The sequence below is a fragment of the Pan paniscus genome, chromosome 6 (assembly GCF_029289425.2).
Source record: "Pan paniscus chromosome 6, NHGRI_mPanPan1-v2.0_pri, whole genome shotgun sequence".
Classification (NCBI taxonomy): domain Eukaryota; kingdom Metazoa; phylum Chordata; class Mammalia; order Primates; family Hominidae; genus Pan; species Pan paniscus.
The window spans coordinates 166,638,446-166,662,636 of NC_073255.2; the positions used below are offsets into that span (position 1 = coordinate 166,638,446).

General features: G+C 46.4%; 1 protein-coding gene across 2 annotated transcripts in view; it reads right to left on the bottom strand.

The window, feature by feature from the left end:
- Nucleotides 1-13,241: 13,241 nt before the first annotated feature.
- The window catches only part of UBE2H (ubiquitin conjugating enzyme E2 H), a 121,025-nt gene continuing 110,075 nt past the window's right edge, over nt 13,242-24,191 (bottom strand). For both annotated transcript variants that reach the window (XM_008966038.4, XM_003813487.5), the window contains 2 exons: nt 21,719-21,847; nt 13,242-17,575 (listed from right to left, as the gene is read on the bottom strand). In XM_008966038.4, coding sequence (XP_008964286.1) covers nt 17,451-17,575; nt 21,719-21,847 — 254 coding nt within the window. In that variant the 3' untranslated portion in view covers nt 13,242-17,450. The remainder of the gene's footprint in view (nt 17,576-21,718; nt 21,848-24,191) is intronic.

Below are 24,191 nucleotides of genomic sequence, written 5' to 3' on the forward strand. Positions count from 1 at the left end.
TTTAGAGACAAGGTGTCACTGTGTTGCCCAGGCTAGTCTCAAACTCCTGGACTCAAGCTATCCTCCTGCCTCGGCCTCCCAAGTAGCTGGAATTACAGGCATGTGCCACTGCATTGAGCTCCATCTTTTTTATTTCTGTAAAGTGAGGTTGTAATGTCCCCTCTCTCATTCCTGATTTTCACAATTTTTTTTCTTTTCTCTTTTTCCCCCCTTTAGTTAGTTAGTTTGTATTTTGCTTGGTCAGTCTAGCTAAAGGTTTGTAAAGTTTGTTGAGCTTTTCAAATAGTCAGTTTTTGGTGTGGTTAATTTCCTCTATTTTTTTTTGAATTTTCTATTTCATTAATTTCTACTGTAATCCTTATTATTTCCTTTCTTCTTTTTGCTGGGGGCTTAGTTTCTTCTTCTTTTTCCAGTGTCTTAAGGCAGAAACTTAAGATTTTTGATTTGTGGTTGTTCTTCCTTTTAAATATAGACAGGTACGGCTATAATTTTCCCTATAAATACTGTTTTAGTTGCATCCTATACATTTTGGCATGATGAGTTTTTATGTTCATTCATCTCGAAGTATTTCCTAATTTCCCATGTGGTCTATTTTTTGACCCATTGATTACTTATGAGTATATGTTTAATTTCCACATATTTTTGAATTTTCCTACTTTCTTTCTGTTGTTAATTTCAAATTTCACTCCATTATGAACAAAAAACATCCTTGGTACAACTTCATTCCTTGTAAATGTATTGATGCTAGTTTTGTGGCCTAGCATGTAATCTATCCTAGAGAATGTTCCATGTGCATTTGAGAAGAATGTGTATTCTCTTGTTTTTGGGTGGAGTGTTCTACAGATGTCAGTTAGGTCTAGTTGGTTTATAGTGTTGTTCAAGTCTTCTGCTTCCATATGGATCTTCTTCCTGTCTACCTATTTAGTTCTATTATTAGTTCTATGTATTATTAAAAGTGGGATATTAAAGTCTCCAACTATATTGTGAATTGTCTATTTTTCCCTTCAATTCTGTTTTCTGCTTCATATATTCTGCGGCTCTGTTTTTAGGTACATGTTTATAATTGTTATATTTTTCTGATGGATTGATCTTTTTATTATCATACAATGTCCCTCATTACTTCTAGTGACATATTTTGTTTGTTTGTTTTGAGACAGAGTCTTGCTCGTTGCCCAGGCTGGAGTGCAATGGCACAAACTCGGCTCCCTGCAACCTCTGCCTCCCAGGTTCAAGCGATTCTCCTGCCTCAGCCTCCTGAGTAGCTGGGATTACAGGCGCCGGCCACCATGCCTGGCTAATTTTTATATTTTTAGTAGAGATGGGGTTTCATCATGTTGGCCAGGCTGGTCTCAAACTCCTGGCCTCAACTGATCTGCCCGTCTCGGCCTCCCAAAGTGTTGGGATTACAGGCATGAGCCACTGCGCCCGGCCATATTTTGTTTTAAAGTCTATTTTGTCTGATATTAGTAAAGTCACTGAAGCTTTCTTATGGTTACCATTTGTATCATTTTCTATTAAAATTTTTTCAACCGATTTGTATGCTTAAATCTAAAATATATCTCCTATAAATAGCATATAGTTGAATCTTGCTCTATTCATATTTTTGAAGCTGATTAAGGCCGGGCATGGTGGCTTACACCTGTAATCCCAGCAGTTTGGGAGGCTGAGGCAGGTGGATCACCTGAGGAGTTCCAGACCAGTCTGGCCAACAAGGTAAAACCCCGCCTCTGCTAAAAATACAAGTTAGCCGGGCATGGTGGTGTACTCGGGCGGCTGAGGCAGGAGAATCGCTTAAACCTGGGAGACAGAGGTTGCAGTGAGCTGAGATCACGCCACTGCACTCCAGCCTGGGCAACAAGATCAAAACCCTGTCTCAAAATTAATTAATTAATTAATTAATTAAAAAAATAAGGCTGGGCACGGTGGCTCACGCCTGTAATCCCAGCACTTTGGGAGGCCGAGGCGGGTGGATAACGAGGTCAGGAGATTGAAACCATCCTGGCTAACACGGTGAAACCCTGTCTCTACTAAAAATACAAAAAATCAGCTGGGCGTGGTGGTAGGTGCATGTAGTCCCAGCTACTTGGGAGGCTGAGGCAGGAGAATGGCGTGAACCTGGGAGGCGGAGCTTGCAGTGAGTCAAGATTGCACCACTGCACTCCAGCCTGGGCAACAGAGCGAGACTCTGTCTCAAAAAATAATAATAATAAATAAATAAATAAAAATAAAGCTGATTAGAAGCTGCGTGCATGGATGAGCTTGTCAACTGGTGACCTTCACCAATTGTAATCTGATAGGGCGATTTCATTGGGAAACTCCTAATGTTAGTATCTTTGGGTCCTTCCTCTTGAGTTGGTCTGAGTACTTACAGAGGAGCCTTTCCATTTCCTGCCTGAATGGAATAAGCCTTGCTCCCAGGCTTGTGGGAGCTGAGTTAGGGAGGGAGACTGTGATACCATTCTGCACATTAACTGTCACTTTAAACCTAGATTTTTGGTATGGCAATTTCTCCTCAGCTGTGTTCATATCCCCTCCTAGCAGAATCCTCTAGTCTTCTGCTCAGCTGGGAAGGGGTCAGTAGCCTGGGTACACAGAAGTGGGGAGGAGCTCTAGATCCCCAAAATGTCTTAAGCTTTCTTTCTTTTTTTTTTTTTTTGAGGCGGGGTCTCACTCTGTCACCCAGGCTGGTATGCAGTGGCATCATCACAGCTCACTGCAGCCTCAACCTCCCCGGGCTCAGGTGATTCTCCCACCTCAGGCTCCCAAGTAGCTGGGACTACAGGCTGTATGCCACCACACCTGGCTAATTTTTTTTGTAGAGATGGGGTTTCGCCATGTTGCCCAGGCTGGTCTCCAATTCCTGGCCTCAAGTGATCTGCCCACCTCAGCTTCCTAAAATGCTAGGATGACAGTCATGAGCCACCGCACCTGCTGTCTTAAGCTTTCAACTTGACCTCCTGTTACAGTCCTTCGTTTACCCCTCACTGATCAGAGGAACCTGGAACCACTGATCTTTGGGGTGGCAGTTTGCAGTGTTTTGTTTTTAATCTATTAAGTTAGTTACTACAAGTACACCTGTTTTTTAGTTTTCAATGGGTTGTTTGTTTGTTTGTTTTAGAGACAAGGTCTCACTGTCCCCCAGACTGGAGTGCAGTGGCGCAATCATAGCTCACAGTGACCCAGAACTCCTGGGCTCCAACAACAAGAATCTTTTTGTTGTTGTGCTACTGTTGGTTTGCCAATGTCTACTCTTCCTTACTTTTTATGTCTGTGGGTTATGTGCCTTGCCCACTTTTGTAACCCTCTACTGTCATTTTAGTGGGGTTTTGATGTCAGAGGAGTGAGATTAACCTGCATGGTCAATTGGTCATCTTTTTTTTTTTTTTTTTTTTTGAGACACAGTTTTACTCTGTCAGCAGGCTGGAGGGGAGAGGCGTGATCTGAACTCACTGCAACCTCACCTCCTGGGTTCAAGCAATTCTCCTGCCTCAGCCTCCTGAGTAGCTGGGATTACAGGCACCTGCCACCATGCCTGGCTAATTTTTGTATTATTACTAGAAACAGGGTTTTGCCATGTTGGCCAGGCTGGTCTCAAACTCCTGGCCTCAAGCGATCCACCTCTCCTGGCCTTCCAAAGTGCTGGGATTACAGGCGTGAGCCACCACACCTGGCCATTGGCCATCTTTAATCGAAGGCCACCTTCCTCTATTTAAAGCTTTGGTTTAGATTTATTCTTTTATCTGCACTTTTGGAAGTCTCTCTTCCTAAGTGTCAAGATACCGCTTTTCCCATTTTGGCTACTGCAGACTCTAAGAGGACATGGTAAGCCTGGGCTCATAACTGCACCTTTCTGTTCCTCACCTGAATACTAAAGATGTGTATTAGTCAGGATTATTGATTGCAAATGACAGGAAGGAGCTTGATGTTTTCCCCTAAAGGAGAAGTCCAGGGAGGTTCTCAGGCAGCCTCTCCGCAACCTGGTTCTAGTCTCACCAGCTCTGAGCTTTGCGGTCCCAGAGGGAAAAGGCTCTTCACTTTCCCAATGGTTTCAACAGAAGCCCCAGTCATGTGCTCCTCTCTGAACGGAGTAGGGGACCTGACTGGCTGGCTGGGTCAGAGGGCCCCACCACTGCGGGGAGGGGGAGTTTTGGAGTTAGCTTCCAAGAACCACTAGGATGAGGTGAGGGAGGCAGGGTTGTTCCCTCAAATAGCATTGCAGTACTGATACCAGAAGAAGGGGGAACAGATGCTGGGTAGGCAGAAATAACAGGTGTCCACTGCAGGGTTATCATACCAGCCTCATGGCCTTGCTGTAAGTTAAACCCTTAGCTGGGTGCCTGAAACATTAAAACACTAGCTGCTGTTGCTGTTGTTATGACTGTCACTGTTAACAGGGAGACTTTGTGGCTCGCCTTTTTATCCTGAACAACACGTTCCTTTGCTAGGGCCAGAAACAGGCACAGAGCCTGTTTCCCTCGGCCCCCTGGCCATGCAGTTGGCAGCGAGGCTCAGCAAAGCCTCCTGATCCCATGCTCTTCTCTCAGATGGGTCTCCTTATCATTCCCCACTTCATCCCTGCCTCCTCCTCCAGGTGTCACACCTTGGCCTCACCCTTCTCACTGAAAGAACACACATGTACTTTGCCACGTACTTAGCTGCTATCTTGGAGTGACTACTTGGAGTGTGGGTGTTGTTGCTTTGTGATGGTTGCTCAAATAAGTTATAAACTGCTTGGGATTGGGCCAGGGTCTTACATGCCTCCAGCTAAACCCCTTTCTCCAAGGCCTAGAATGCAAACCTGACCACACACAGGATCCAGTAAGTCCCAGGCAATTGAGGGGTCTAGTTGGTGGCAAGGCCTGGAGGGAGGACATCAGATCACCGGGCATTTGGCCCATCCCTGCCAGTTAAGGACTGGAGTCCGCTGCTGGTCACTGTGACAGAGTCTGTTCTATATGTTGGTAAAGCCAACCTCTCCTATTCCTTAGTAATATTAACAGAATCCTGATTTTTTAGAATTGCAAAATTTCAAATATAGACCTTAAGACTTTTACTTAAAAACAGACTAAAGGCCGGGTGCAATGGCTCATGCCTATAATCTCAGCACTTTGGGAAGCTGAGGTGGGTGGACCACTTGAGGTCAGGAGTTTGAGACCAGCCTGGCCAACATGGTGAAACCCTTCTCTGCTAAACCATTCTCTACTAAAAATACAAAAAAAAAATAGCTGGGTAGGGTGGTACGCACCTGTACTCCCAGCTACTCGGGAGGCTGAGGCAGGAGAATCGCTTGAACCCAGGAGGCAGAGGTTGCAGTGAGCCAAGATTGTGCCATTGCACTCCAGCCTGGGCAGCAGAGCAAGACTTCATCTCAAAAACCAACAAACAAAAAAACAGACTAAAGAAATTTTTATTATGAAAAATGTATAACCTATTTAAAACAGAGAATGGTATAAAGAATAGCCACATAGCCGTCATTCAGCTTTAACATGTGGCTAACCTTGTTTCTTCTATTACATTCCCACCCCATTATTGGATTATTCTGAAACAAATCTGGACATATAATTTCATCCATAAATTCAGTAAGTATTTCCAACAGGTGATTTTTGAACATATACACTAGTAAATATATGCATATGCACAATATCATATAAAACACAATACCTTTATCATAAAACACAATACCTTTATCACCTATAAAAAAATAATCACCAGGTGCGGCGGATCACGCCTGTAATCCTAACACTTTGGGAGGCCAAGGCAGGAGGATGGCTTGAGCTCAGGAGTTTGAGACCAGTCTGGGCAACAGGGTGAGACCTCACATCTAAAAAAACCCCAGATAATTACCTGGGCATGGTGGTGTGCGCCTGTGGTCCCAGTTACTTGGGAGGCTGAGGTGGGAGGATCACTTGAGCCACAGAGATTGAGGCTGCAGTGAGCTATGGTTGTGCCACTGCACTCCAGCCTGGGCAATGGAGTGAGATCCTTTCTAAAAAAAAAAAAAATCATAATTTATTCATATCATAACATACTACTTATTGTTTAAATTTCCCCAATTGTCTCACAATTTTTTAAAGAGCTGACTTGTTCTAATAAGTTCCAAAAATGCAAGGTCCACGTTACACTAGAACCCCAATTTTATTCAAGGGGGCAATGTGCCCAGGTGAAGAAGTACATTTCCCAACTTCCCCTAAGCAGGGTGTGGGCCTGTGGCTCAGTTTGGCCCATGAGGTTTAAGTGGAAGCGTGGAGGAGGCTTCCAAGACTCCTTAAAAGGAACTGTCAGGCCGTGTGTGGTGGCTCACGCCTGTAATCCCAGCACTTTTGGAGGCCGAGGTGGGTGGATCACTTGAGATCAGGAGTTCAAGATCAGCCTGGCCAACATGGTGAAACCCTGTCTCTACTAAACATACAAAAATTAGCTGAGTGTGGTGGTGGGCGCCTGTAATCCCAGCTACTCTGGAGGCTGAGGCTGGAGAATCGCTTGAACCTGGGAGGTGGAGGTTGCAGTGAGCCAAGATCGCACCACTGCACTCCAGCTTGGATGACAGATGAGACCCTGTCTCAAAAAAAAAAAAAAAAAAAAAAAAAAAAAAAAGTAGCTGTCGGCTGAGAGATGAGCACCTTTTCTCTGGAGCTCCAGCCACTGTATTGAACCATGAGGTGGCCTTCCAAATGGAAGTCAAAGCTAGAATGACAGACAGAAAGAATAGGAAACGAATTTCCCATTCTATTCTTATTTCCAGTCTTTATTATAGAATCATTTAAGATTAGGTTTAGTTGTAATAAGTAGAAAATTAAAAAATTTATAGCAGTGCCTTAAATATGCTACAAATTATTATTTTTTGAGACAGGGTCACGTTCTGCAGCCCAGACTGGAGTGTAATGTCACAATCTTGGCTCACTGAAGCCTTAACCTCCTGGGCTCAAGTGGCCCTCACACCTTAGCCTCTCTTGTGGTTGGGACCACAGACGTGTGCCATCACGCTGGGCTGATTTTTACATTTTTTGTAGAGACGGGTCTCCCTATGTTACTCAAGCTGGTCTGGAACTCCTGGGCTCAAGTGATCCTCCTGTCTTGGCCTCCTAAAGTGTTGGGATTACAGGCGTGAGCCACTGTGCCCGGCCTATTTTTCTATCTCACATAAAACTAGTTAAGAGATAAGCAGTATGGGGAAAATACAGTGGTTCCAAAAAACCACAGACTATTAGGTATCTATTGCTGCATAATGGATTACACCCAAAACTTAGAAGCTTAAAGCAGCAAACCCGCATTCCCATCTATTTCCCAGTTTCCGAGGGTCAGGAGCCCGGGAAGCTGCTCTCAGGCTGCTGCGGCTCAGGATCGCTGATGAGGCCTGCCGCAGCCATTCTCAGCTGCACCGGGTCCGGGCATCCACAGCCGGCTCACGCGCTGGTGGTCGCCAAGCCTCAGCTCTTGCTGGCTGTTGGTTCAGGGCTTCGGTTCCCAGCCAGGTGGGGCTCTCCAAAGGAGAGGGCAGCTCAAAACAACCCGCTGGCTTCCCCCAGAGCAAGTGATAGGAGACAGGAAGAGGGAGCTAGAGAGAGCCCTGAAGGTGGACGTCGCAGTCTTCACTCAATCAATCTCCGCAGGGAACGCCCTGCAGGCCCAGGTATCCTTCCGGTCCCTTCCTCCTGCCCCTGTGCTCCAGATCCCCCAGGCTCCAGCCCTGCAGCCCGAGCCCCACCCACTATCCTCGCCTCCCGCCCTGCCGTTCGGCCCTCCCGCTTCAGGTCTCTGTCTCTCCCTTTCTCCCTTCCCCTCTCTCTGTATCCTTTACTTTGTGCCTCTGATGCCTGACCTGGCCCCAAGCCAGCACTCCACCATCCCACCCCCTTCCCACCGTGCCCCCCGGCCACGTGCCCCCGGGCCAGCCAGAACGCTGACCCCTCCCCCCGAGTCCACTCCCCGCTCCCCGCACAGCCCGGGCCACGCCCTACCCGGGTGCCCTCCCTTTACCCAGCTCCTTCCCATCCAGCCGGGTCCTGATCCAGGCCCCTGCTCCAGGATGCCCCCTCCTAGCGGTGTGTGAGGCTTTCATGACCCTTCTTCCTCCTTTCCCGACAGATCAGCGGGGGAGGTGGGCTGAGCCGCCCCTCTCGTCGTCACCCCTGCCTTGGCCGCCCAGCCGTGCTGGGAGAGTTTGGTGGCCGTGGCTGGCACTGCGGCAGTGCCCATGTCAGCTCTGGCGCCTCTACCGAACTCCCTGTTTTGGGGGCTCTTTCCCTACAAGGGTCACGTCGATGAGGAATCTACGTCCCTCCCTGCCCGGTTCCCACCTCTCAGGTGGGGCAGATGCCAGAGGCCTCCCGGGTCCACGCCCGCGGGCCACTTGGACCGCCCTGCCCCGGCCAACCCCGCCCCACCCAGACTCCCGCCCGCGAGCGGGTGCCGAAGCACGAAGCACGTACGCCCCCTGGTGGCCGTGGCGGGGACTGCCGCGCGGACTCCGCAGCCCCGCCCCACCCCGCCCGCCCAGCCCAATCCCACCGCTCCGCCCTGCTCGCCCCTGCCTGCTCACCTACTGGGCTGCGCTGTCCACGCCTGGAGCCCGGGCAGCTTCAGTTCCGCGGAGGACAGGTGTAACCCACAGAGTGATTCCTTTACCGGGGCCTGCTAGGCTCCGGCCCACGAGGCAGGACTGGCAGCGTTCTCACGTCCTGGAAGTCAAGGCCCCAAGGGGACCGAGGCGCTGCCCAGGCTCCCCTGACTGCCAGCTCCGGCCTGGCCACCCAGTCCGCCCCCAGGGACCGGACTGGGTGCGCCGCCCACCCTTCCAGTACCTGGAACATTCTCTGCGGATTGGGAGGTTCTGGGTTCTGCCCTAGATTCCCAAGCAAAGTTGCTCCTTTGCTCTTGTCACTTGCCTGCTTCGTGGTTTTTGTTTTTTGTTTTTGAGACGGAGTCTCGCTTTGTCGCCCAGCCTGGAGTGCTGTGGCGCAATCTCGGCTCACTGCAACCTCTACCTCCCCAGGTTCAGGCGATTCTCCTGACTCAGCCTAGCTGGGATTACAGATGTGTGCAACCATGCCCGCATAATTTTTGTATTTTTAGTAGAGACGAGGTTTCACCATGTTGGCCAGGCTGGTCTCGAACTCCTGACCTCAACTGATCCACTTGTCTCGGCCTCCCGAAGTGCTGGGATTATAGGCTTGAGCCACCGCGCCAGGCCTGCTTCTCTAAAGATCCCTGCAGCACGGAGAGGCTGCTAGGGCCCGTGCTTCTGAATAGGTAACCAGCTGTGGCTATTGATTATCACATTTTTCGTGGTATATAATTTTAATTAATTTTTAATTTTAAAACAAGTGTAAATTGTTCTGCAAAACAACTTTGTTTTGTAGGACTATGCGGCACTTTAAATATTGAAAGTGTAGCGTCCAAATTGAGATGTGCTTTGTGAAATACCCCCTGGATTTCAGAGTTAGCACAAAAATAACGAATCCAAACTATCTCATTCCTTTACTGTGAATTACATGCTGAAATTTTTGTTTGTTTTTTGAAACAGAGTCTCACTCTATTGCCCAGGCTGGAGTGCAGTGGCGTCATCTCGGCTCACTGCAATTTCTGCCTCCCAGGTTCAACTGGTTCTCCTGCCTCAGCCCCCCAAGTAGCTGAAATTACAGGTGCCTGCCACCATGCCTGGCTAATTTTTGTATTTTTAGTAGAGTCGGGGTTTCACCATGTTGGCCAGGATGATCTCTATCTCCTGACCTCAGGTGATCCACCCACCTCGGCCTCCCAAAGTGCTGGGATTCAGGACTGAGCCACGGCGCCCGGCCTCACACTGAAGTATTTTTGATATATTGAGTTAAATGAAACATTTAACCTTTTTTAAAAAACGTGGCTACTAGAATGTTTTTAATGATAAATGTAGATCACATTCTATTTCTATATTTCTGCACTAGGAAGTGGGTTTGAGTTAAATCTAGTTTTATTTTCTGACCGTACTGCAGGTACCGGAGGTTGGGGACACCATTGTCAGTGGAAATGGGGATGTGTATGGGGAAAGGTCCTGATCCTCAGAGACCACGCCCATAGAGTGAGCCCTGGGCAGGAGGTCAGCCAGGGAGCATCTCATAGGGCCCAGGCAGCATGAGGTTCACACAGACATAGGTACCCACAGCCCCAGCGGGCATTGGGGACAGGCACTGAGCTTGGCACAGCATGATTCTTGGAAAGAACACGTATGGATGGCCTGAAGACCCAGGTTCTAGCATGGTTATGCCACTGTGTGATTAAGCCACTTGGCACAGCACAAGCAGTTAATGTCCTGTTCTACTCACCGAAGGGCTCTCTGCAGTGAGTGAGACTCGCGAGGGGAAGCCCTCTTCAGCCCTGCCCATGGTGGTCCTCTCTGGAGGAGGGCATGTTTCTGGAATCCTGATTTGTTACCAGCACATAATTTTCAAATTGGCAGAAATGCATTGTTTAGCTGGGTGCGGTGGCTCATGAGAGCATTCTTATTTTTGTGCTAACTCTGAAATCCAGGGGGCATTTCACAAAGCACATCTCAATTTGGACGCTACATTTTCAACATTTAAAGTGACACGTAGTCCTACAAAACAAAGTTGTTTTGCAGAACAATTTACACTCGTTTTAAAATTTAATCCCAGTACTTTGGGAGGCCAAGGTGGGCAGATTGCTTGAGCCTAGAAGTTCAAGACCAGCCATGGGCAACATGGCAAAACCCATCTGTATAAAAAATACAAACATTAGCCGGACGTGGTGGCTCGTGACTGTAGTCCCAGCTACTCAAGAGGCTGAGGTGGGAGGATCAGCTGAGACTGCAGTGAGCCATGATTATGCCACTGCACTGCAGCCTGGGCAACAGAGTGGGATCCTGTTTCAAAAAAAAAAAGAAAAAGAAAAAAAGAAGTGCATCTTTAAAAGCCTTGTCCTATGCGTGTGAACACACGAGTGGTGTGCAGCAGGCCCTGATGCGCTGCTTACAGAATTGAGGAAAGCGGAGGCAAGGCTGCCCACAAGGAGGCCGCAGCTTCTTCAAGGAGCCTCTTGCCGCGTGCTGGCTGGCCTTGGTGGCCAGGACCCCAGGAGACGAAGCTGAGGGAGGCCTGAATGCCAGCCGCACCTGGCATCCGGCACCCCCTTCTAGGTTCATTGCCAAGTACCGGCAGCCAGAAGGGTGGAGTTTTCTCTTAGGGAGTCCAAGTCCGTTGTTGCCACCTCTGACCCCTCGACACCAGGTCCTGGGAGCCAAGTCTTGAGCCCCAAAGAGCTCTGAGGAGCCCAGGTCCACAGAAGTGCCCTTTTTTTGAAAATAAACACCCTTCACTACATAGGTACACACACGCGCGCGTGCAGACACACATGCACACACACACATACACACAGCCAGAGGGAAATGCTCCTATCTTTTATCTTCTAACATTAAATCCCTGGTCAGGATAACTATTCAGTCCCAAGACGTTGGGGGGTGCACACACAGTACACCCTGAGGCCCGAGAGAGCAGGCTTGGGCCCAAGTTGCACTGTCCGGGACTCAGGGGGGATGAGTCCCTGAGATGCTACTTACAAATAGGGCTGCTCAGCCTGCCAGGGGGCTGCAAGGCCTCTGCAGCTCCAGGGATTGTGGGAGTCAGAAAAATCCTTTGTCTTGGTTCTGGGTGGGAAGCGGGACACCCCCAGATCCAGTGTCACAGCCACTCATTCCCAGGGGGACAGAGCAGTCTTCAGAGCCAGCAAGAAAGCTGTGGGGCTCAGAGCCCATTAGCTTTCTTTTCCAGGACAACGTGCCTCAGAAACCCCGGTCCCCTTCCCAGGAAAGGAACAATGACTCAGGCAGGTAGTGACAAGCCACATGCCACTTGGGAAACAGCTAGACTGAGGCTGAGAGGGTGAGTGGTGCTGGGTGAGATTACTGGGGTTGGTGGAGGGGGGAGGTCGGGGGACCCAAGTGCCGGCGACTGCACTGAGACTTCTCCTGGGAGGGGTTTAAAAGCAGCTGCCTTATTGAGATCAATGGAATGACTGCTCACGTGACCCATGTACCTCTTAAGTCCCCTTCAGGCTGGAAAGTGCTCTACACCCCCAATGCTCTGAGTCTAAAAACTCTAAACCTGTGTTGAAACGCTGGTGTTTCGTGGTTAATATACAGCATCCTCTCTCAGTTACTCTATCCTATGACGGGGCACTGTTTCGCAGCCTGGGTGGAGTTGAGTCACAAGGTGGCAGAGTCAGAACCTACTAGTCTAGGGATGTCAGTTTACAGCTCAGTACCCAAGGTCCATGAAAGCCCAGTGAGGAGCCTGAAGTTGCACAGCTAAAGGAAGGGCTGGGACTCGAACTCATGGCTCTGTGGTTCAGTCCTTCGGCTAAAGGGTCCATGAGCGCCACCCACAAAGAATGTATTGAACGTTTTGCTTCTGGGCTCTGGAGGCATCCAGGGTAGCTGGGGGGTTCCCTGCCAGTGAGGAGGGAGCAGGCACTGGCACACCATTCCTCAGTAGCCCGACCTCATTCAATCTGGCAGGTAGGTATGAAGCCGGGTCAACTGGCGCGAATGCATCAGGATGTAGGGAAGGAGAAAAAGGAGTTTAGGGGAATAAGGAGAAAACAGTGGAAAAGAGCTGGAATGAGAACACGCGAACAAAGCAACACTATTTCCTTTGTCTTAAGGTCCTGCTAACAAAACCGTCTCCATTAGACTGAGCGGCATCGCCATCTGGTGGTAACTAAAGGCAAACGCTTTAGAAAGGAATCGAAATGGTCTAATCCAGCGATTAGCATTTTACCATGCAAAACCCACCGTTCCTCATCTCCCAGGAGGCTTAGCACTTGGCAGAAGACCACCTGTTTAGGCAGATCAGCCCCAGCAGGAAGGTGCACTGTCCTTGAACTCCAGGCCATGGAGTATCCTCACTCAGCGTGAGTTGACAGGGCTTAGGTTTAGGCATGGGGGTAGATAGGGACCTTCGGGCTTTCCACGGCTCTAGTGGAGGAGCCTCACAGCCCCGTTCATAGCCAGCAGTTGTGCATCTGAGTTCCAGGTTCAAGGACAGGCCTCTGGGCAGAGCCTCTTGGTTCTTACTGCCTAAGGGTGCCACTCCCTTCCCAAACTAATTTAGTCATCTGCATTCTAAGAGCTGCTCAGCCAAAAGAAGCCAGCGTCTGCTGCTCAAAGAAGCCAGAACAGAGAGGGTACTTTAGAAAACCAGCTGAGAGTAATCATGAGGGCTATTATCTTATTGATCAAGGTCCAGCCATTTGCCAAGGTATATACACGTTTATTTAAAAAAGTTTACAGTTTTCATTATACACAACTATTAAGAGGTTATAGTCAGAGAAGGCATGTGTCCTGTTGACAGACGTGCCTACTAGATCATCACAATGCAAGGAGAAAGAAACGTGGAAGGGAGGAGACAGGGCGAGAAAAAATAAGCGATAAAAAGCTTCAGATTTCAGTTAGGGGCTGGCAGTCCCTTTTATCTTTTCAAGTATCACACAATATGTACCAAATACAATCTGTAAATAATGGCCATTTCTTCCCAAGCCCACAGCCAAGATGAGTGTTAGGCTAAATTCAGAGCCCTGGCTCTTCCTCAGATGAGTGGAAAACCTGCGCATGACAGGGCTGGCTCCCCCTTCTCAAAGGGCTTCCTCCCACTCATCCCATCCCTAGCAGAATCGCCGAGGTGTTCACGGGCCAGAGAAAGCACAAACATGGATTCAGAAGTCCAAAGAAATGCAGTTCGTTGCGCCCAATCAGAGATATATGATTTCATTCAACAAGGCTGGAAGCCCAGTTGGGAAGTCGATAAAAAATCTTGCTTTTTTAAATGGCTTTTACTTTTCTAAGTCACTGAAACAAGGAAGGGCCACATGCCGTTTAAAATCAAACACTAGTTCCCAGAGACTTGGTGTCCAGAAACTTGACCCACAGAGGCTAGCGGAGGATCTGTCTTTCATGATTCTCAGCCATCCCAACGGGAGGCCTAACATGAAGCATGTGCCAGGCCAATGCCAACTAGGACTTCAGGGGGCCTTTGGAGGGAAAAATTCCTTTGAGAGGAGACATTCCTCAGGAGCTTAGATCAGCCAGCTGGCAGTCAGAACAGCTTTTGAAGTGGATGAGAAATGTTAGGTACTGGAGAGATGATATGGCAACTCCTGATAATGACCTCACTAGGATAAAATGCTGGTTGAAACTGCACAGTAACCTCAAGGAGGGTGATGAAATTGATGACAAAGCCAAATGTCAGTGTCTAAGATGGCTACCACTGACCCTGTGCCCAAAAGCCCCCCGGTGCTGGGGCTTCCAGAGGGAGCCCAAGGGTGGTGGATTCAATGTTGCCAGGTTGCAACCATCTTGCTTGTTGGTGTTTGGCAAGAGCTTGAGCTCAGTTATGTGAACAGGGGCAAAGAATGGCTTGTGCTGGTAAAACTCAAGGGAGGATCCAAAAACTATGGGCACTAAAAAGGGGAGGGAAACCGCCAGAAGTGGCTCTGACCTGCTGCCGCTGCCACCACCTCTAAAGCCAAGAATGTAGAGCCTCTGCCCAGGGATCTGGATGCTTTCCTGAGTGTTGGAAGGGCAGCCTGGAAAGGCATTTGGTGGTGAAACACCGCTGCTCCAGACTTACGCTACCATCTATTGTTGGGGGCCCAGAGTCCTTGGATTCACTGCCAGGCCTTCTTCCAGATCTTTCTGTACCTGTGTGTTTGGGCTCCTACTCCCACCTCTCCCAGGTGCAGGGAGAGGACAAAAAGCATAAGGGACTGTGTTCAACCCAGCAAAAGTCAGTTTCCCAGTGGAGAGGCAAAGCCCCACCCAGAACATAAACATGCATGGGACCAAGGTTAGTGCCCAGACAGGACAGACTTGCACAGAACAAGAGGGCACAGTGGGATCCATGCGGCAATTACAGGAGCTTCCAGCGCTAACAGAGGAGCCTTATCCCACCTTCATCACACAGACTTAGATGGACACACACACACTCTCGCTCACACTCTCACACATGTGCACACATACACACACACTCTCTCTCTCTGCAGCCACACTCAAATCTGCTTAACTCCTACAACCTCCCCCAGCAGGTCATTTGACAATTCTGCATCTTCCGCTCTCTGGTGCTGGGGCTCTGGTCAGAGGCGAGCCAATGTCTTATCATTAGAGAGATGTGGGATTAGGTAAGGGGCAGAGTCATGGCACTGCTCACACACCTTCCCGAAACTGGGGTCTATTCAGTTTTTTGACAAGATCAAAAGCAATTCTTAACTGGTCATTATTTTTTTTAAGGTAATTAGAACACTATTGTTTATACAATATTGAAAAAATACAATTTTTTATTGTTTGAACTCAAATCACCACCCAGCACTTTAAGCCTACCCTAAATAGCACCTACAATATATGTCATAGCACAAGCAAACTGCAAAGTCAGCAGGTAAGCAAGTTAGACAGTGCCAGCAGAGAGACCCTCCCTCCCCCAAAGCAATGAGAAGACAGCGTGCTAGGTAAGAGTGAAGTACACCATTACATGTTAAATAGTTAATACTACCCTTCCAGCAAGCCACAGATGCTAGATGGATAACTCAGTACGGTTAACTAACCACAGCCCTACATCACTGCACTTTTTTTTTTTTTTTTTTAAAGAAAACCTTTTGCTTCATGCCCGTAATTAACATAAAGTAAGTAAATTCTTTGTCTTTTTATTTAGGAAAATAATCATGCTAAAAGCAAGTTGTACTTTATATAGATTTTCAAACGAAAGATTGATTGTGCTTTTTGAATAAAAAAGATAGGGTATCTTCCAACCTCACTGACTTAAACCTTGTGGAATACAGCACTTCTAAACTAAAAACACACGTCAAAAAGAAAAATTAAATAATCCCAGTGGGATGCTCAAAAATCGTCTTTAGAAGGTTTTAGGATTGGCTAATTCTGCTATTATCTTATTGGCTGCGGCAAAAAAAGAACACAGAGCTGCTATCTAAAATTTCTCCAAACTCCCCTCCGAGTTCAGCAGGCAACACTCAGATTTGAAAGAAACTCTGCAGCAACCTGGACATATGGTTAGCTGAGTCGACATTTGATTAGCAGGCATTTTAAACTGATTTCCTCTTAACATACACAGGAGAGAAAACATTTTCTTCCTGCAGGGCATGTTCTACTACATCATATTTCTGAATCCCTTCTTCCTATTCGGTCACTCTCTGAAAAAAGCTGGTTTGTTTTTCCCATGTAGAATCACTCTCAGTACAAGAACCTTTATTTGTTCCAATTATTATTTGTTTTAAATTTAGAACCTGTGTTGGGTCTAAAATACCCATTTCCCACTCCCACAAGCAGATGATGACCAGGCTGCTGCCAAGAGCAGCAGAAAAAGGGAAAACCAAACCAGAACATGAAGGCAAGTACCCAGGGCTTTGCAGTCACCACGTGGGTCGTCTTCTCAAGTCTAATGGTCCATGAGCGGCTTGTCCAAGGAGGCGGCCGCCTCTTGGTAGGTGAAGATGAAATCTGCAACCTTTCTAAGCACAAGACACACACACACACACCAAAAAAATAACCCCCCAGAAACACAACCCTCATATTTAAAGCTCTTAAGTTCAGGGTAGCGGTCTCAAACTGCCAAACACTAGGATGAGGATGTGACTCTGCATGTGTTTTGAATGAGAGGAAGCATCGTCCCAGTCACTTTTCTCCTCCTGTGCTGTCCTTTCAAAAACTGGTCTGGATTTCACGCTCTACCCCAAGAAAAAGAACTGGTTCAGAAAACACTTCTCCAAGTTTCTCCAACAGAACACTGTGGCTGCAGGGCCTGGTAGTGTGAAGGGCAGCAACTGACATATAAAAATGTACTTAAAATCAGAGTCAAAAAATGGTTTTAAGTTTTAATACTCTTAATTAGCTCCCTGCTTTATACTGTAACTCCACAGAAGACATAGGGCCACCTAGGATTCACAGGAAGGAGCAGCTCTGATTCTTACATGGCTGGCTCCGATGCCCCCACAGCAGGCCTCTTCCTCCCCAAGTTTTTCCTCTCCATTTCAAAAAAGCACTATTTTATCTTCACATCCAAGAGCTGGTTGGTTTGGTTTGTTTCTTTGGAAACCAATAAAAGAAGCAATTTTTTCCTGTTCTTTTTACTCATGTCTACCTATCAGAGCGGCTATTTCCTTCGACAGTTCAGTAGCACACAGGCTGACTTGGCCACATGGACTCATGAATGCATGCATTCAGACCGCATATTGCTACCAAATGGAATGTGGGAATATGCTATGCACCTCAGGTTGAGAAATGACCAAGAAATCAAGATCTAAAGGGTGATATATAATATATATATATCAATGCTATTATTCATAAAAACCTTGTTTAGTAATAAAAAAAATTGCTTTGTTTAAATATGAATATTATAGTCTGCTTCTCATGGTTAGGAAATAATAGTCTTTCTGAAAAGCAGGTGCTTTTTCTACTACAACTCCATATCCTGGGCCTCATCTTCGGAAAAGTCAGACATAGAGCTCTCCGATGAGCTGTCCCCGGTACCCTCTTCCTGTTCTTTCAGCGCCTCCTCCGTGGCGTATTTCTGGATGTACTCTGCACGGGGTGGGAGAAAGACAACAAGGGCAGTGAGTGGGCAGGCATGTGCTTTGGCGACCCCCAAAAAGCTGGCAAGGCTGCGGAGGTTCAAACTTACCTTGAACACCAGGGGGGACAAAGATGACAGTAATCATGATCACTACAGCTAAGGAGAATCCCATAGGGAGACTTCTTTGGGACAGGGTTTCTGCATTTTGCCCCCTGAGGGAAGGGGTATTGGGAAGAGCAACACAGCAGGCTCAGCTTGCAGGGGAATATGTGTGCTGCAGCACCCCAAGAACTCTTCAGGGACCAGGGAAATGGGAGCCCCACGCTTTCTTTTTACTTTCATCTCCCAGATAGTATAGGACCAGTCATGATTCCATAGTAATTTATAAGGAAATCCCTCATCATTTTTAGATCTGCAGTTACATAATTACGGTCAGTCCAGGTCTATTATTTTAGGAATCGATTTTAGTCTAAACAGATCCTGCCTGTCAGGTTTTTGAAGCAGCTGGCAAAAACCATCGCTCAATCTGCTCAGGACTAAGCTGCTATACGGAGACACCACTCGGCTCTGAGTGGTTTTTCCATGTATAATTTACCTGAAGGTAGATTTCCGCTGCTACAGCCTTGGTGGAACCCTAGGCTGAATAAGACTGCTGAAACGGCTTTTAAGAACTGCTGAATAAACAAACTTGTTCCTAAAAACTCTAAGTGCATACTGTTTTCAAGTGAACAGCCTCCACACAATAGGAAAAGACATGACAGAAACCTATTCAAAATGCAAGCCACACAAAAACACACCCTTGTGGCTTTGTTTTTCCTCCTATAGAGTTGCAGGGACTCACTGCAATAGGAAGATAAGCTGAATGGCCAAATGGGCCTACCAGATTTGAATAACTAGCACAGGGCCTAGCTAAGAATGTTTTTATATTTTAAAAACTGTCTTAAAAAATAATAAACAGAATGTGTGATAAAGGCCACATCTGGCCAATGTGGTCCTTTACAGAAAAGGTTTGCAGACTTGAGACTTAGAGCCCTTCAAATTCATTATAACAAAATTTTATGCTAATGATTTTGATGAGATTAAAGTAGCCCATGATTAGGTAGGAATTTACCTTAATTTCATATTTTAGAGTGAGACAAATGTTTATTCAAACTTTAACAATTTTATTTTTAACCTCTAATGGGTTGACTATTTGGCGTCTTCCTTTGTAGAAGATAAATATTGACCTTTTTTGACACTAGAATTTGATACTATCAGCCCTCTTTAATGTATTCAAGGAAACAAATGTATATTAAGTACTTACTAGGATAAGGCCTTTGAGAGAGAGAAAGGAAGAGCAAGGTCACCAATGAGGAGGAGGAAACAGAGGAAGATAAAAGCGGCTGCTGAGTGTCACCAGAGGGAAGCAGTTACGGAAGAACTGCCGAGGCAGTCCCAGCCACACTGACCCCCAAGTCCTGCCAGCTATGGCATAGGAGAGGCCACTCCAGGGAAAGGCTTTGTTTTGTTGAAAGTAAGTGGCTGGGATGTTTAAACACAACCTTAAGAGAGAACTATGGCCAGGTGCAGCGGCTCATGCCTGTAAACCCAGCACTTTGGGAGGCCAAGGCGGGTATATCACCTGAGGTTAGGACTTCGAGACCAGTCTGGCCAACATGGTGAAACCCCATCTCTACAAAAATACAAAAAACTAGCTGGATGTGGTGGCACATGCCTGTAATCCCAGCTACTCGGGAGGCTGAGGAAGGAGAATCACTTGAACCCGGGAGGCAGAGGCTGCAGTGGGCCGAGATCGCACCACTGCACTCCAGCCTAGGCGACAGGGCAAGACTCCGTCTCAAAAAAAAAAAAAAAAGGAGTAAGGGCAAAGATGTAGATTCCACTCAGTATCAGAGAGCCCTGAATGGCAGGCAAAGATGTCACCCAGCAAAGGGTTTTGAGCAGGGAAGTGACAGCTTTAGACAGCTCCAATGGTGCCCAGTGCTACGGGCTACCCAATATTTAAACACTTTTTCAAACATGTACTATAATACAGCGCCAACTAAATACGAACACTGACTGTGTTAGCTGTGTTGGGTTGGTGGTGACTGCCACACAAATGGAAATGTCCAGCAGCAGCTTGGGAGAGAGGCCAGGCCTAGACACACATTCAGAAATCATCTCCCTGGAGGGGACTGACTGAAGCTGTGAGAGGTGAAACAGCTCCTCAGGGATGAGAAAGGAAGAGAGGGAGCCCAGGGACCGAGTCCTAAGTGAATGACCACATTTAGGAAATGGAATGAGAAGTTTCCAGAAAGATGAGGGTAAAATGTAACACTTGCAGAAAGGTCCAGCAAAATGGGACTTGAGAAGAGTCCAAAGGATTGGGAAGAAATGAGGGCACAGATTAAGCAGAGGAGGGGAAAAAAACTAGAGGAGTTTAAGGTGAGGATGCAAGAAGTTTGAAAATGAAAAGGAATAAACAGCATGACTCCTAAGAGAGCCCACAGGAGCAGATCACTGCTCCTGAAACACAGAGACCTCTGACGGGGTGGAGGAGGAAGACTGCATTGGGAGGGGGCAGGGGGGTTGGGGGAACAAGATCACAGGTTGGTGGTGGGAGTGAGTTTGAGAAATGAGGAAGGGTGTCTCTTATTTATTTCCTATAGTTAGGAACAAAGAAAAGATGCAGGAGGGAAGGGAGAAGATATCAAGGCACAGTAGGAAGTGGGGGTGAGCTCAGGTCTGATGGCCATGATTTTCTGAGATTACTAAGGAAGACAAAATGATAGCCAACATGAACATTTCCGAAGGCTAGGGGTCCGTACGCTGGAGTGAGCCATTCTAAGATAAATGTAGGCTCGGTTCCTTTTGTAAATGGGACTATAGCAGACATGTACTGAAACAGGGCTACTGCTAAATTGTTGAGACAGAATGCATATGTGAACTAGAGAAATATACTCTGCTCCAAGATATCTGTGGTTTGCAGACATTGCTAAGTGATTCCTATGTCAAAATTTTAATATAGTCTCATAACAGCACTTTATCTGGCTGAAACTGACTGACTTTTTCTTCAAATACATGTTTGCTTAGCTATATATTTTGCTACATAAATTAGATATTAATTTGCAAAGCACTTGAGATCTAATTAATTATAGTAAATTTATTTCTGCTTTATCTCAACAACAGCTCCAAACAATACCCTATAGAGACCTTGGAAGAAGAATTAGAAAACAAATAGAAGAAAAGCTATTGTTTCATGAATAGTCCCTGTTTGCCTCATACCTGCACATTTCAGAGTGAAGACCTGCACATTCAAGCTCTGGTAAATTACTTCTACTGCCACCTCTTGAAAATGTACCTCAGAGAGGCCACACATTTTGAGGAAGCAAACATTCTGGACTGCTATGCAGATAGGCCCATCATGTGAAAAACTGGCTAGATACTAATGCCTGCCATTGGTTAAAAACAGCAGGTATATTTCACAAACTTTGAATTCCTTTGCTTCTTGGTGGAGCTTCATGTATCTAGACTTTTCACTATGAAAGTTCTGAAACATACACAGAGGTAAAATGGAAAATCCAATGAACCCAGGTGGAGCTTTAGATTTTTTTTCTTTTTTAAAGACAGAATCTTGCTCTGTCACCCAGGCTGGAGTACAATGGCACAGTCTAGGCTCACTGCAACCTCTGCTTCCTGGTTCAGGCGATTCTCTTGCCTCAGCCTCCCGAGTAGCTGGGACTACAGGCGCATGCCACCACACCAGGCTAATTTTTGTATTTTTAGTAGAGATGGGGTTTCACCATGTTGGCCAGGCTGGTCTCGATCTCCTGACGTTGTGATCCGCCTGCCTCGGGCTACCAAAGTGCTGGGATTACAGGCGTGAGCCACCACGGCCAGTCGCAAACTTATCTTCATTTAAATGAAACTCATATCCCATCAGCACGTAAACTGTTTTAAGAATGGGAAAATAGGATTCTAAATCGCAAAGGATGTGCAAACTGGTGCTACTGCCACCCGAGGTTGGTGAGCACTACTTCAGCCCACAGCTGTCTCTTTTTAGGCCTAAGAAAAAGTATTAGGAACTAAGTAATTTAAGAAGGACTTTTAATGACTGAAGCCCAACAGATTTAAGTTCTTTTGTCTCCAGGTTAAACTACCCATCCTCTTACCTTTAATTTTCTGCTTGTATTCTTCTGGTCGGTGGAGGTACATGGCTGCAGCGTCACCATTGAGAGGATCTATGGGGTTAGGATAGGCCAACAACTGAGGCAGGAAGGACTCAAATATATTGGTAAGATCTGAAAAACCAAACAAACATGTCACACATGGGAAATGCAAGTTCACCTAAAATTCACTTGCATTCAGTAGTCAAGCTGCTTACCTTCTTAGATATTCACACGGGGATGATTCTCCATACGAGTGTGCTCTATTACATGTGACTTGTATTACACATTCATTTCAATACCAATTTAAACATTTTAATTTTAATTTGAAGAACGAGATAAAGATATACCTGACATTCACTTTGAAAGACAATTTTCCCAATTCTATTTCACTCTATTTATATGGTTATTTCACACAGCCATTTTCTACAGCTTACAAAACCCCCCACTCTGAAAGGTATTCAGATGCTGGGTCTTAAAAGAATTGAAGACAGTTTTTGTGTTTTTTTGTTTTTGTTTTTTTTTTTTTGAGACAGAGTCTTGCTCTATTGCCCAGGCTGGAGTGCAGTGGTGCAATCCTGGCTCACTGAAACCTCTGCCTCCATGTTCAAGCGATTCTCCTGCCTCAGCCTCCCAAGTAGCTGGCACTACAGGCACCGGCCACCATGCCTGGCTAATTTTTGTATTTTTAGTAGAGATGGGGTTTCACCATGTTGGTCAGGATGGTCTCAAACTCCTAACCTCAAGTGACCTGCCAGCCTTGGCCTTCCAAAGTGCTGGGATTACAGGTGTGAACCACTGCGCTCAGCCTTGAACACAATTTTATAGGACTTGACATTTAATTCAATTCTTGCAACTTCTAATGGAGGTAAATACAACCAATTTTTCAATTATTCTGGGTAATGAGGATAGGAATCTATATGGACCACATAAAACTACAAATATTCATAAGACAGATAAGCACCAATCTACTGCATTTATTTATTTAAAAAAGTTTTTTTTTTGAGAGAAGATCTCACTCTGTTGCCCAAGTTGGAGTGCATAGGTGTGATCATACCTCACTGCAACTTCAAACTCTTGGGCTCAAGCCAACCTCCCAGCCTCAGTCTTCCAAGTAAATTGGACTATAGGCATGTGCCACCATGCCCAGCTAATTTTTTTTTTTTTTAAATAGAGACACGGTCTCCCTATGCTGCCCAGGCTGGTCTTGAACTCCTGGACTCAAGAGATCCTTCCATCTTGGCCTCCCCAAGTGCTGGGATTATAGACGTGACATTTATTAACTCCTTTCTTGCCAGGCATACACAGATGATATCTACACACAGTTAGCAAACAACAAACACCCGCAGTTACCCAGCGTTTTAGAAAAGCAGGCCCTGAGAACCTGGGTATAACACAACCCACACACCCCATAGCTCAGATATGCTGTAACTTCCACACTCTGCTCCTCAGTGAACTGCAGCACCCCTGAGAAATGGAAGGACATGAGAATGCTTCTATGTCTCTGCCCCACTCCAGCTGCTTTGTCATGTTTTATATAAAACATTCCTGTTTCTGGAGACAATGCTGAAGTATACTAAGTAGCATAAAAAACTACTCATTAATTTAGTCAGCTCTTTCAACCAATTTTGCTTTTAACAATGGGCGCTCCTTTGCAGTATTACAGATGAATGCTTTGCCAAGCCACATTGCTTGAGATTTGTGGTTCTCAGCCAAGGGTGATTTTGCTCCCCATGGAATTTGGCAATGTCTAGAGACATTTTTGGTTGTCATATCTAAGGGGTGCTACTGGCATCCGGTGGGTGAAGGCCAGGGAAGCTGCTAAACACCACAATGCACAGGACAGCCCCACAACAAAGGATTATCTAGACCAAAATGTCAGCAGTGCTGAGGTTGAGAAACCCTGATCTAGATAAAAGGGGTAGGCAAACCTTTTTGTAAAGGGTCAAATACTTTTAGGCTTTGCAGGCCACATATGGTCTCTGTCATAACTACTCAAAACTCAGCTCTGCCACTGTAACACAAAAGCAGCCAAAGTATAGGTCAACAAATCGATGTGGCTGTATTCCTATAAAACTACATATACAAAAACAAGTACCCAAGGTCTGCCCAACTTTGCTCTAGAATATCTTACCTATAAGAGGTGGCTCTTATCACTGTAAGGTTAAGAAGCTGAGCAGTTAGAGAATAATCTAGAGCTGTGTTACTCAACCAAACTTTCTGCAGTGATAAAAATGTTTTATATGTGCTCACCTAAACCAATAGCCACTAGCCATAAGTGGCTACTGAGCACTCAAAATATGGCCAGTGTGAATAAGGAAATTAATTTTCAGTTTATTTAATTCTAATTAAATTTAAATAACCACACATGGCTAGTAGATCCTGTATTGGACAGTGCAGGTCTAGAGAATGATGGGCTAGAGGGTCCCATGACAGCTACCACGTCCTGTTCTCACACACCAGGTATTGACACAGAGCA